The sequence below is a fragment of the Pimephales promelas genome, chromosome 8 (assembly GCF_988280905.1).
Source record: "Pimephales promelas chromosome 8, fPimPro1.hap1.1, whole genome shotgun sequence".
NCBI lineage: Eukaryota > Metazoa > Chordata > Actinopteri > Cypriniformes > Leuciscidae > Pimephales > Pimephales promelas.
In genome coordinates, this window is record NC_142776.1 from 8,986,023 (window position 1) to 9,000,701 (window position 14,679).

The following is a 14,679-nucleotide window of genomic DNA, read 5'->3' on the forward strand; positions in this document are numbered from 1 at the left end:
ACACTGTTGGAGGGAGAGAGAGACATGAGACATCCAGGTGCAGACACAGACAGATGTGCCATTTTATTCCCATGCCTAAAAACACATTTTGGATATACACGTGTAAATACTGTGTGCAAATACACCCACCCCAGACACATGGCCCATATATTCAGCATGCAGGTTCCTACAGGTATATGTAGCCTGTGTAATTATAGAAGCCTGGTAAAAACACACCTGAAAATCTAGATTACGAGGGGTTTTGCTTTTGCAACCAACACCATTAAATCCTCGGTGGATTTTCGCTCTTTGGAAACTCTAACCGAAAGACTTGGTTTGACCTCAAACAGCTCTCAGAGCTCTAAGTGCTCCTGTGACCTTTCTTTTTTGCTGACCTTTCACCTCTGACATCTGTACTCTGCTCTCTTTCACTCTCTCGCTACTGTTGGAGGTATCTGAAAGCTGTGCTATGTATCTGTGTATATCTGGGTGCAAACATAACTTTTTGCCAAACCAGCCCATGGTGAGTAAATTAACACAATTTACCAGGGATACCGGCCACTAAAGGGTTAGTTCACCCAAAAATGAAAATGCGTTCATCTTTGGAACACAAATTAAGATATTTTTGATGAAATCTGAGAGCTGGATCACTCCTGCATACTAGTCCATATGCTTCTTGAGGGATTGAAACTTGCCGGCCTCGAAAAGTTATTAAAGACATCGTTAAATCTTGGCTCAATCTTAAGTTTATCAAATGACGAGAACACTTTTTGTGCGCAAAAAACAACAAAAGTAACGACTTTATTTCAACTATTCATTTACTTCTCTCTCTGCTTTGAGTCAGGTTACTAGTTTAACAACGTAAGCTTCTGTTATTTTACGTCACACGCATCACACACATGACCAGCGTCGGCCAATAGTGAGCCTACGTGTGACGTAGCTCTACGCTATCACACTACGTTAACTGACTAGAGGCCCATAGAGAAGGAAGTGAATAGTTGAAATAAAGTCGTTATTTATGTTTGTTTTTACGCACAAAAAGTATTCTCGTCGCTTGATAAAGTTAAGATTGAGCCACTGAAGTCACTTGGACTATTTTAACGATGTCTTTAATAACTTATCGAGGCCGGCAAGTTTCAGTTCCTCAAGAAGCCTATGGACTAGTATGCAGGAGTGATCCCTATGGAAGCTTGTTTCCACCATAGAATGAAAAATATAAAAGGTAATTGCGACTTTTTATCTCACAATTCTGACTTTTTTTCTCACAATTGCGAGTTTACTGATTTCTCAGAATTGCGAGATGGAAAGTCAGAATCGCGAAATATAGTCAGAATTGCGTGATATAAAGTCGCAATTGTGAGATATAAAGTCAGAATTGCTTGATATAAAGTCGGAATTGCGAGATATAAAGTCAGAATTGCTAGATACAAAGTCGCAATTGCGTGTTATATCTCGCAATTCTGACTTTATATCACGCAATTCTGAGAAATAAAGTCATAATTGCGAGATATAAACTCGCAATTGCGAGAAAAAAAGTCAGAATTGTGAGATAAAAAGTCACAATTATTTATTTTATTTTTATATTCAGTGGCGGAAACATGCTTCTATGTGATCCAGCTCTCAGATTTCATCAAAAATATCTTAATTTGTGTTCTGAAGATGAACGAAGGTCTTACGGGGTTGGAATGAGGGTGAGTATATACTGACAGAATTTTCAATTTTGGGTGAACTAACCCTTTAATATGTATTTTGCATTGGGGTCTGTATGAATTTTTTTATATTTTTGAATAATCTCTTACTTTTAAAATTCTTTTATGCTCACCAAGGCTGCATTTATGTAATAAAAATGCATTAAAACAGTAACATAGTGAAATATTATTACATTTTTATAACTGTTTTCTATATTTTATTTTGAAATGTAATTTATTTTCGTGATGATGACAAAGCTGAATTTTCACATTATCCATCAGAAATCATTCTAATATGCTGTTCTGGTGCTATAAAAAAACATTTAAATCAATGTTGAAAACAGCAGTGCATCTTCAGGATCCTTCATGAATACAACGTCCCTTTTGATCAAATGAACGCACAAACAGTGACAAACAATTCAGGTCCCTGTATCACTCACATCATCATATACAAGCATGTCTCTGACTCAATAAATCTGTGTGCATGCTATTATAGATAACAATTTTTGCAATGAAATCATTGAATGCTGAAAACGCTAAATTGCACCTTTTCACAATGCACAGAACACAAGAGTGACTTCAGCACAGCTCTCAGAAAACAAGTTACTTGAGTCTAGCTAGCTAACGTCATTTGGGGGTGGAGGAGTGGGAAGGATGGTGTCTACACATCAAAACACCACCACCCAGAAACAACTCACATGTTATTATGACTTTCAAAACGATATCTGTCACATCTTGTTTTATGTACCTTGACAAATACTTGCTTTCACCCCCAAGTAAGATAGTGTGTTTTTGGCAGTTATGCTGTTGTGTGTGGGATTGTCAAAGACATAAATCTCCTGACTAATGCAATATCTTATGCTCACCATGGCATCTGCAAGCATGCAAGAAAGCCCTCATATATACTGCTGTGCCAAATGTTACGAAACATCTGATGTACTAAAGGCGCCCTGCAGACAAGACCGTCTAGAGACTGTTCGCCGTAACGCTATACCTGGCTAAGGTGTGTGTGTGTGTGGTGATTTAGTCACTACGTTAGCGTATGTTTATCTAATTTACTGAGTTACGTCTATGGTCTACAGCAAAGTGATTGAAAACATGCTTGGGTTTTTAACACTTTGAGGGCACATTAACACACATGCACCCACAAATAAAGAGAAGAGGGGAGAGTGTTCAAATCAACTTAACCATTACAAAAACACAGGCAAGCGTTAGTTTGACGTCTGCAAGTCTTCATTCTACCCACCAATGAAAGTGTGACTTCAAAATTTAAAAATGCCGCCAGAGGATGAATTCAACCGCCATAAGGGAAACCACAAGAACAAAAGACATAGATAGACCACAACTCAAAGTCTACGCCCAACAGACACTTAAAACTCTCAGACACAAATACACTTACATACCACAAAAAAATGTGTTCTTACTCACTAGAATCGACCAGCAAGTGGTTTTCTACCAGACTAAACTACCACTTCTTATTTAACCACACACAAATATGGTTATTCGTCCACAAAGCCATCCAGCCACACATATCTGACAAAAGATCAGTCACATTTATTAGTTTGTCGAAAAAACGAGTTGAATGATTTGAAATCTTGACAATGCTTGTGTTTCTGAAGGCCTTGAATCAAGATAAACAATACTTTACAATAGTTATAATACTTTCACTGTGACATGTCAACGGTGCAAAGAATTTTTCATGTTAACTTTTTGTAATAGAAAGAAATCTTCACAAGTAATTTGTGCATGTTATTCCAAAGAGAAAAAAAATTGTATTTGTAATTTTTAATCAAAATGTAATAACCTGCTCATTATCTCAAATGACTTTCTTCTCTGTTGATGGCACTTAACTTATCGTTGAATGTCCCTATCATGTCAGATTATATGTCAGAAACATATATCCTAACATATCATAACATTGAAATATCATATTTACTAATTAATTAGGCCTACTTATTAATGAAAACCACAGATCATGCTATTTTTGTTGTTGTTTGGGAAAACATAAATCACATAAAAAACATTTAATGCTGGCCTTGGGCATATATCGAATGAAATATGAAATATGTTGTACCATGTTTGCACAGAGGAATATTTTTTTTCACTTGCATTTTTTGACACATTTGCAGTTTTTATCATATAGTGTTATTATGCTTTGTTTAACTCTCTGGCGCTCTCTGCTGTTTTGATTAAAAAGCTGGTTACTCGGCTGTTAACATAATAATATAGCAATAGCGCCATCTACCTTTGACACGAGGCAATTCGTAGTGTAGGCTACTGTGCCAAAAAAAAAAAAAAGAGGAAGAATAAAATAAACAAAAATCAAGTTGAAACGAAACAGACATGTTTCGTTTAAGTCATTAACGGAGGCAGCTGAACTGCCTCGATAACAATGCAAAGTAACGGCGAATGGCAAGTGATGTCACAAATAACTGCAAAACAACTCATCTTTTTTTATTATTATTTTGCTGCAGGCCTATTCATATCATGTGCAAAACAATAATGGCAATTCATTATTTTGAAATGTAACAGTTTCCAAGAGAACAAGCTCATCTAAGCACTATCCGTGGGATGAATCATAAACGACTGTGATTGGTTCAACTTTACTGGCTCAGAGACCAGTAACAGATACCACGTGACAAACAGTGCCGCAGTGTAAAAATAATTTTAATGGCACTGTTGAGATGCGATAGTTAGTAAAACACGAAATGCAGTGTTAAAATAGCAGGTTTGTTATTTATACTGTAAGTACTAACTTATGTGTGGATCTATTTACGGTAACCTTACCTCTCTAATCGTATTAAACGTCAAATGTCTAAGGTCCGCCCGTTTCGAGTAACGTTAACACCTGTTTAAACCTTTCACATTACTAAATATTTTTTTTATTTTGTTTCAATCGTTGACATTTTTATATTATTTAGAACTAAAATTTCCTGAAACTATCTCTGAAACTATCTAACCTCAACAAGTCAACATGATGCCACGACCCTCAGAAAGCTCGAATATGATTGGCCACAATGGCCCAATTGTAGTAGCAGCACAGAGAAGCATCTATCTGATTGGTTCCTGGTGGCGCGAAACAATCACATGGTACAGCTTTTCGCGCGAAAACATCTGCAAGAGCTCGTGTGCTTCGTGTGGTAGACGGGACGGAGGCTACATTATTGTTATAACTTTGTAATACCAATTGCTTTGAAATGGATCTTTTGGAACCTGGAGCGAATCAGAATGCTGGTCAGATGATGAAGGACGAACTGGCGGAAAAATGCCAAAAATTATTCCAGGATTTTTTAGAAGAGTGAGTAAATGCGGTGTTTCTTATTGTTCTTCTGGATCACAGGTTAGACACCAGAACAGAACAACAACAATAATTCTAATAAACATTACACGCTTGTACAGTAACGTTACGCATATTAACATTTTTTTATGTTAAACTACACATATTTATATGCAATGCACATTTTCTAATGAGACTTGTGTGCACGTGACCATGCACCATCTTGTTATAAGTTGATCTACTATAATTATACTTTACGTGATTTGTATTAATTTGTGGTCTTAATCAGAATTTTACTCAAATACTTCGCAGGTTTCATAATAGTGATGGAGAAGTCAAGTACCTGCGGGACGCAGAGGAACTGATCCGGCCAGAGAGAAACACACTCGTGGTCAGTTTTACTGACCTTGAGGGCTTTAATCAAGAACTGGCAACCGCCATCCAGGAGGAATTCTACAGGTCTGAAAGCAGCCAAAAGAAAACATTTAAATTGTTCTCATACATAGCTCTAGAATTAATCCACCACATTCTGCCCCAATTTTAACTTCTATGCACTAACACTTAAATTAATCATTTAAAACAGTGCACTTTAACATTGTACTTATTTTATGTAATTACAACTGTATTTAATATGTAATTACTCAGTTTAACACACCCTTAAACCTAACCATACCTCCAAACCTGTCCTAATCATACCTGTATTCCCACCTCAAAATCAACACAAGTGTTTTGCTATACAACATGAACACATTCAGTCCATTGTATTTAAGGTTTTTTATTATACAAGTACATAGTAGTTAAAGACATCTTATATAATGTGACTCTATATACTTTGCTTATCTTACTGTTTAATGACTAGTACACACATTGATCATAATATTCATGCTTAAAATTGTTATTACTATAGTAACATCATTTAAGTTTAGCTTTTATTATTATTATTATTATTTTTGTATAAAACTGGTATAACACTTTCAAGATATTGCATGCTTACGTTTGAAACATAAGTGTGAGTGAATCAGAGAATATACCTGAAAGAACCTGAAGTACTCTCATGTAACCCATAATGATAAATACATATTCTCAGATCACGGTTAATGTGCAAATGAATGTGTATAATATGAGTATGTACTGCAAATGGACTTGCATTTGACAAAGGCTTTGCTAGTTACAAAGCTGCCTTTTGAAATTGATAACACATTATTTTTAATAAATATATATATATATATTTGTATTTTATTTAGACTTTACCCCTTCCTGTGCCGTGCTGTGCGCAATTTTGCTCGGGATCATGGAGAAATTCCCCTCTCCAAGGAGTTCTATGTTGCCTTCCAGGATCTACCAACCAGACACAAGTAAAGAGAATTTTAAGATGCAATGACTGATTGATCATTTTGAACTAAAATATTTGACAAAATTCTAAATAGATTTTTTAATATTCTGAACAAATGCGTCCCTAACTGATGTTCTCTTGTGGGTTCCTGCAGGATCCGTGAGTTAACCGCAGTGAAAGTTGGCTCACTCGTGCGCATCAGCGGACAGGTTGTCCGTACTCACCCTGTTCACCCTGAGCTGGTGAGCGGGACCTTCCTGTGTTTGGACTGTCAGGGAATGATTAAAGACGTGGAACAGCAGTTTAAATACACCCAGCCGAGCATTTGCCGCAATCCTGTATGCAACAACCGTAGACGTTTTCTCCTGGACACAAACAAATCCAAATTCATTGACTTCCAGAAGGTATGACAAGTGCTTTTTTAAACCATATACTATTACGTTCTTTGGTAAACCCCATATCCTGTCTTGAAATGAAGAAGTCACAGTGTAAAGCGTGTACAGGGAAGGTTCAAAAAGACTGCTGTGTTGTTGATAATGTCACAGGTTCATCAGTAAGGATATTTTTCTGTTGGCTCTGCCAAAATTATTAAGTATGCCATTATCCTGCAACTTATTTTTAAGTGAAGTGTGAGAAAAAAATGTTGCATGACAATTTGCAATAAAATAAAAACCTCTGACTATTTATATAAAATCATCATAGAGGCAATATTTGAAGCCAATGGAGAACGAAAGTCCAGAAAACAAAATAATTAAATCAGTAATATTGAGAATGGAAAGGTGTGTCAATAGATATTTCTAATGTCACCTTAATAGAGGCATAAGTTTTATTTTTTATGTATTTACACAGGAATTGTGGTGCATGATTTGTGCAAAAAATATAATTGCTTTTTATCTGATTAAAATTGGGAGTGTGATAAAAAATATAATTATCGGAACAAAACCATTAGGTACCACATGGCTGCACAATTTGGACCAAAATTATAGTTATTATAAGTTAATAATAATAATAATAACAATAGTTATTGTTAACAATTATATATATATATATATAAACAAAACAAATATTATTGTTATAGTTCACATAAAGAACATATTCATTTAATTAAATGATAGCCGTTACAATTGTATAAGCCATATCGCAACTTCGTGTTTAAAGTTATTATGAAGTCAAAATCGACAACTCTTTATTTTTTTATGAGACATCACATCATTTTTTATATTTTTATTTATTGTAATATTATATGTAATCTTTAATCCCCTCCTGTTACTTACATGAGATCTCCCTACATTTTTTCCTTGTCTGAGAGGACTCTCACTCGGATTAGTCACAATAGGGAAGAAAAGACTATTGCAACTTTCATTTCATGCCGACTTTAATCATGCAGCCCTACACAGAAATAACAGTAGCCCGAAAACAATGTATTGCTCGCTTGAATATTATATTTAATAGTCTATCCTATTTTATTGTGCTCTGTCAGGATGATTGAGCAGATGGCAGTTCATCATACTGGCCCTAAGCCATTCTCTCTGTCGACCACTGTATCTACAATTTAGTGTTATTAGTTTATGTTGACGGTTTACTTACCCTGACACCAGGTGCGTATCCAGGAGACCCAGGCTGAGCTGCCACGAGGCTCCATTCCTCGCAGCATGGAGGTGATTCTGCGGGCTGAGGCTGTGGAGTCGGCACAGGCCGGTGATAAATGTGACTTCATTGGCTCTCTCATTGTTGTGCCTGATGTATCTCAGCTGGCCACGCCAGGTATACAGCTCTCATCCAGTCGGGCATCACTGATGTTAACACAGTGCTTGTAATTCTTAGCATCATGCGACTATGTGTGTTTCAGGTGTGCGGGCTGAGACCAGCACACGCACTGCTGGTGTGCAGGGTTACGAGAACGAGGGTCTCCGTGGGCTTAAAGCGCTGGGCGTCAGAGAACTTAACTACAAACTTGCTTTCTTGGCATGCCACGTATGCCTCACCAATCCCAGAGTAAGTGTCAAGCCCAACATTTTGACATGGAGGTCTCGTTTTTTATCACATACTATTATTTTAATGGGCTGTCGCTGTTTGTAGTTTGGCGGTAAGGAGATCCGGGATGAGGAGCAGACGGCGGAGAGCATTAAGAAACAGATGTCGGTACAGGAGTGGGAGAAGGTGTTTGAGATGAGTCAAGATAAAAACCTCTATCACAACCTCTGCACCAGTCTCTTCCCCACCATTCACGGTTAGTCACTATGGCTGTCAATGTCTTATTCTAAGTTGGGCACAAACACAAATTGACACTATCAAAATATGAGGATTATGTTCTATTTATACTAGTCGGTATGAATACTTGATTCTGTTCATTAAACCTTTTAATGCACAGGTCGCTCTAGTCAGGTTGCCTCCACCTGATGTATTAAAATGCTTTAATAAACAGCTAGCTGTGGATTATCCCTTACATTTATTATTGGTCAACTAATAGATATTTAATTTAGTCACAGTAAATAACCATAGCCATCATTTGTTCACCCTCATTTTGTTCCAAACCCATCATACTTCCGTTCATCTTCGAAACACAAATGGAGACATTTTTAATGAACCCCGCCATTGAAAGTCTATTACAACAAAACGTTGACGCTTCGAAAGGTTCATAAAGACATTGCAAAATTAATCATATGAATCAAGCATCTCTCGCAGGCATGTTTGAGCTTCTGTTTCCATATTTGATATGCTATGTATGTGCTTTAATCAATGATTATACATGAATAAAAGCCTTAATTAAATCTATTCATTGAAGTTGTGTGGACTTCTAATGAAGGGAGAGAAATCTCTTGGGTTTCTTTAAAAATATTTTAATTTGTGTTTCGAAGATGAGCGAAAGTCTGCGGTCATATTATTCCAAGGGTTCCAAGTAAATGACCATTTTTGAGTGAAATAACCCTTTAAAGAGCTATTTTTACCTGAACTGCCCTTTAACATTACTTTCAGTGGTTTAACCAAATGTAATTCAGTTGTTTTAGACAAAGTTAAAATAAAACCAGTTCATTTAGACTTTTTAGGTCATCCTGACTATCTTTTGACTTGACATTTTTTTACATTGTATGATATAATTAACTGCACAGTTAATGTTTGTCACTGAAGTCATCTTGAGATTTGTTGGCCAGCAAAGACATGAAGACGTGCATGTCTATCATTTGTAATATGATTCTACATAAACCATTCCACACAACCTGTTGGATAATATCAAGATGCTTTACGTTATTCATGTGTTTTTCTCAGGTAATGATGAAGTGAAGCGAGGAATTTTGCTCATGCTGTTTGGAGGTGTTCCTAAAACCACCATGGAGGGCACATCTCTGAGAGGAGACATCAACGTCTGCATCGTGGGAGATCCCAGCACAGCCAAGAGCCAGTTCCTTAAGTGAGACTTGTTCAGCTTCTAAAGCACATGAACACTTTTACAGGATTCATTATATATTAATGTAATTACTCTAGAACAGGTTATATATAGAAGATATGAAGAAATCATAGTGACATTTCAGCTAGTTTTACATTTTTGACCGAAATGAATATTAAAGAGTAGAATACCTATTAGTTCTAATGGTTTGGCTGTTATTCAGGCATGTTGAAGAGTTCAGTCCACGGGCGGTCTACACCAGCGGGAAAGCCTCCAGCGCGGCAGGTCTCACAGCTGCTGTGGTGAGAGACGAGGAATCACACGAGTTTGTCATTGAAGCTGGAGCGCTCATGCTGGCTGACAATGTGAGTTCAACTTTTACAAATGATTTATTTGTGTAAAACCCAAGTGATTTGATATTCATAATATTTGTTGTCGATAGGGTGTTTGCTGCATTGATGAGTTTGATAAGATGGAAATGAGAGATCAAGTGGCCATCCATGAGGCTATGGAGCAGCAGACCATCTCCATCACCAAAGCAGGGGTCAAGGTAGGGGTCAAAGTTCAAAATGTGGAAGCATCACTGCCTCTGTGAATAAAAAAAAAAAAATTAGGAATGGACTAAAACCTTATATTACAGTGTGAGTCATTTTATGTTATGATAATGATAAAAATCACTATCTTTTTCCGTTATTGTTTGATTTACATTAAGGACATAGACAGCAGCATTTACAGTATATTAGGCTGCTGTCACTTTAAGACTTAATCCATTGACGCACATCCGATTTTTTTTCTTAAAATGTAATGTAATGTTAAGATGACATCTTACATGCGAGAACCCAAATTGAATTCTGTTCGATGTCTTAATATGCTTTAACGGTTATCGGCTTTCAAATATAAAGAATTATTGTTATTGGACAAAATGTTCATTTCAGTGCATCCCTAATCTAAACGTAACCATGTATCCAAAATTTATATACATTTTCAGATTTCTACACTGTAAAAACCTGTCCAATTGCTTCCTTTATTTTTTAAGTATAATCAAATTGGTTATGCAAGTCATTTCAACTCATTACAACTTAAATGAAAAAAATTAAGTTGAAATTGGTTAAATTATTTAGATGAGTTAAAATGGAAAAACACATGTTGCCATGACTTATTGATCATATTATTTTTTAAAGTCCAGTAGTTTACTGTGTCTATGGGTATATTTCTCACTTCTAGCTATAATCGCTAAGATATTTTATACTTGTTCTAAAAAATATTTTTCAAATTGTAGGCCACTCTGAATGCTCGCACATCCATCTTGGCTGCGGCGAACCCAGTGAGCGGGCGTTACGACCGCTCTAAATCTCTCAAGCAGAACATCAACCTGTCGGCACCCATCATGTCACGATTTGATCTCTTCTTCATCCTGGTGGACGACAGCAATGAGGTATGAGCATGCTTGTTCTGAACAACATATGAAGATGTTTGTGGATGCTGTTATACTGTTAGTAAATGCCTCGGTCTCTCTCTTCAGGTCACAGATTACGCCATAGCCAGGCGTATAGTGGATCTTCACTCCAGGATTGAGAATTCTGTCGAGCGTGTCTACAATCTAGATGAGATTCGCAGATACTTGCTGTTTGCTCGCCAGTTCAAACCAAAGGTGAGCGACAGGAAGACTCATCTGCATTCTTTCTGATACTGCCAAAATATTGAGCAAATGAATCTGAATACTTGGGCTGGGTTAAAAAGATTGAGTTGATATCCTGTATCCTGTTTATCCAAATGGATCAATATGGAAATGAGCTCAGATCAGAGTTGAATTGAATCACAAGCTTATAAATCACAAATTGAATTTAATTGTGATGTTTGTAAATAGAGCCGAAGTCAGCTATTTATTAACTGCGTTTCGATCTGTGTGCGTGATAGATCTCAAAGGAGTCTGAGGAATTCATCGTGGAGCAGTACAAGCGTCTGAGACAGCGGGACGGCTCCGGAGTCACTAAATCAGCGTGGAGGATCACAGTTCGCCAGCTGGAAAGCTTGATCCGTCTTTCTGAGAGCATGGCCAGGATGCACTGCTGTGATGAGGTGGGAACGAAAGGCGGGAGCATGATTTTGGTTATTAGATATTAGTTAAAAACGTTCCTAAAACTTCCTGTTTCTATTTTTTAGGTTCATCCTAAGCATGTCAAGGAGGCTTTCAGGCTGCTGAACAAGTCCATTATTCGGGTCGAGACTCCTGATATTAATTTGGATCAGGAGGAAGAGGAGGCCATGGAGGAGGAAGACGACAATCAGATAAATGGTACAGTTGTCGTCTCTTTCTAGGCACCTTAACGTTTCATTCAGGCTCATTTTGAGTAATTTTGGTCGAGTTTAACTTGGTTTAATCAATGGTTCTCGACCGGGGGGCCCCAATATGTCTTTTAAATGTATTTAAATTGACTTATATTAAAGTCAATCATCAATTTGTATTTACATCGCATTTGTGAATAAAGGTCAGGCTAGTACTCTATGCGGTGGAAGCAACTTCAAGCCACAACTAAACTAAACCTTTAACTGGAAAACATTTGCAAGCATAAAGGGAAATCCGTCTTTCATTATTAGGAGAGTTTTGAACCATTTCTTTGTTTTCTCGCTCTTTTTAGGCCATGACGCACCTAACGGTGTGAATGAAGCTGTTAACGGGGAAGTGAATGGTCACGAGCACACAAACGGTATTAACGGCCATGGGGTCAACGGAGAAAGCGCTAAACCCTCGCTGCGACTTTCGTTTGCCGAGTATAAACGCATTTCAAACCTGTTGGTGCTACATCTGCGTCATGCCGAAGAAGGTGAGCACTCTGTACAAGTCTTAACAAACTGTCATTTTAGCAATTAACATGACAAGCTCAGACAAACACAGCACAGAGGAATCTAATTTGAATTGTGCCATTTCTCCTAGTGGAGGACGAGTCTGCACTTAAGAAGAGTGAAGTTGTGAACTGGTACCTGAAGGAAATCGAGTCAGAGATCGATTCAGAAATGGAACTCATCAATAAGAAGACAATGATAGAGAAAGTTATCTACAGACTGGTTCATTACGTAAGGAAACATTTTCATGTGATATAACCCTTTTTAGTTTTATGTGAATATATGGAAGCTTGTTTCCACCACAGATTAAAAATTAATTTCAACCTTTTAACTGACATTTTTCTCACCATTGTTTATATCTCACAATTTGAACTTTATAACTGGCAATTGCAAATTTGACTCTCACAATTCTGAGGGAAAAAGCTAGAATTACCAGATATAACCTCGCAATTCTGACTTAGTTCTGAGTTTGTAATTTTGAACTTTTTCTCACAATTGTGAGATATAAATTTGAAATTGCGAGTTATAAAGTCAGAATCGCAAACATGCAAATGCAAGAGTTTGAATTGCAGGATAAAGTTGCACTTTGCTTTTTTTCTTTATTCTATGGTGGAAACAAGTGGGATGGAGACTACATGAAAAGTGTTTTAACAAAAAAATGTATTGACTTTTATTTTTATCAGGATTATATTCTGATTGAACTGACACAGTCTGGTCTGAAAGGGTCAGCTGAGTCCAGTGGAACAGAATCCCAGGAGGATGTTACTCTGGTGGTCAACCCCAACTACACATTCGATGACTAGACCTTCTGGTGTATTAACTCAAAATAAGGGATGTTTGATGAGATGGTGTTCAGGAAGCAGCTCTCTTCAGTCGTTCTCTCTTTGTAAATTGGTTGTTTTCTGGTTTTAGGATTGATATATCCATCATCATTTTTAAAAGAGGATTTGTGACCTTGCAAAAATGGGGGGGAAATTCATTTTGTAAATATGTTTCTTTGTTTTGACTGTTATAGTGTTTTAGAATATTTTAGAATGTTGGTATTGGACATACAATGCCTAAAATGTTTTGCATATACAGTTTATCATGTTTTTTTTTAAGTGCTGTCAAAGTATAACATAAAAGTAACTTGTGTTCAATACATTTTAAAATTGTTTATTTTGTGAAAAGTGTGTTTTGTGTTTAAAACAGAAATCTATACCCTTTGAATACCCTGTAAAATGTTATTGGCCAGTTGTCGGGCAATATACTGCACGTTCAGTTGCATCGAATTTTTAAATCAAACGTTTTCATGGATTAATAAATATAAACTGGATTAAGAATTTACCTAAATACACGGCTAAGTTATGTCGGTGCATTTGATGCAAATACAAAACAAGGTTCAGTATTTACAGAGACGATATTTGCATCACTTAATTTCTAAAAATGAACCAACTTATAATAAATTGACATAGTACATCAGTAGAGGCTTGTGACTTCCAGCTGAATAATTTTTCAGAATTCAATTATAGATTAACATCTTAAAATCAAACACTTTATTTACACTTAAGAATGTAAATAGATTTTTTTTCAAGAAACATGCAAATATACAAACATTCAGGAGAATGTAAGAGTTCAAAAGAAACATTTTTATGTAAAGTCAGATATCTCAAAGTAATAAAAATAAGAGATACAAATAAGTAATAAGAGGACAAATAAAAGACTAACGATAAGGAGAAAATAAAAGATTAAGTACCCTATATTTTATAGGGAAACAATAGCTAGATAATAATAATAATAAAAAAAAAAAAACATCAGACCCATTACAGAATAATTGTTTCAGGAATCTAGCAAATTTTTATTGCTAATTTAAACTAAAATATTTAAGCAGTGATTTTACCTCAATCAAATTAATATTTGAGTTGGAAGTGAGCCCATAAATGTCTGTTTATGGATGAAAAATTTGCCAAACAAAATAAAAACGTTGAAAATAAATTCTTTATGTGTTGGAGTCAGTGTAATTACAAATAATATATTTCATGGAGTGTGCATGAATGGAGGTTGTATTTAAATTAGAATAAGTTAGACCAACATTTCTGAACCAATTTACAAGAATAAAATAAGTGAATCATCAATGTTGAATCTTCTTCACCACAAAACGAATAAGTAGGCCTACTAGGAATATCAATATTTG

The 14,679-nt window shown here is 36.2% G+C and overlaps 1 protein-coding gene across 1 annotated transcript; it reads left to right on the top strand.

The window, feature by feature from the left end:
- The first annotated feature begins 4,764 nt into the window (after positions 1–4,764).
- Positions 4,765–13,838, top strand: mcm6 (minichromosome maintenance complex component 6). Its single transcript, XM_039689497.2, has 17 exons — positions 4,765–4,965; positions 5,257–5,403; positions 6,189–6,299; positions 6,432–6,681; positions 7,876–8,041; positions 8,127–8,272; positions 8,357–8,507; positions 9,545–9,686; positions 9,886–10,027; positions 10,105–10,212; positions 10,942–11,097; positions 11,185–11,313; positions 11,580–11,741; positions 11,826–11,958; positions 12,302–12,487; positions 12,598–12,737; positions 13,190–13,838. Exons 1-17 carry the CDS (start codon positions 4,865–4,867, stop codon positions 13,307–13,309), a joined length of 2,490 nt encoding a protein of 829 aa, XP_039545431.1. The 5' UTR covers positions 4,765–4,864; the 3' UTR covers positions 13,310–13,838.
- The last annotated feature ends 841 nt before the right edge of the window (positions 13,839–14,679 follow it).

What these genes read in the sequence shown, in the direction of transcription:
- mcm6 (XM_039689497.2), top strand. Translation starts at nt 4,865, where the DNA reads ATGGATCTTTTGGAACCTGGAGCGAATCAGAATGCTGGTCAGATGATG. An exon ending in GCCAAGAGCCAGTTCCTTAA is followed by an intron (nt 9,687 to 9,885) that starts GTGAGACTTGTT and finishes GCTGTTATTCAG; the next exon opens with GCATGTTGAAGAGTTCAGTC. An exon ending in TGGTGGACGACAGCAATGAG is followed by an intron (nt 11,098 to 11,184) that starts GTATGAGCATGC and finishes CTCTCTCTTCAG; the next exon opens with GTCACAGATTACGCCATAGC.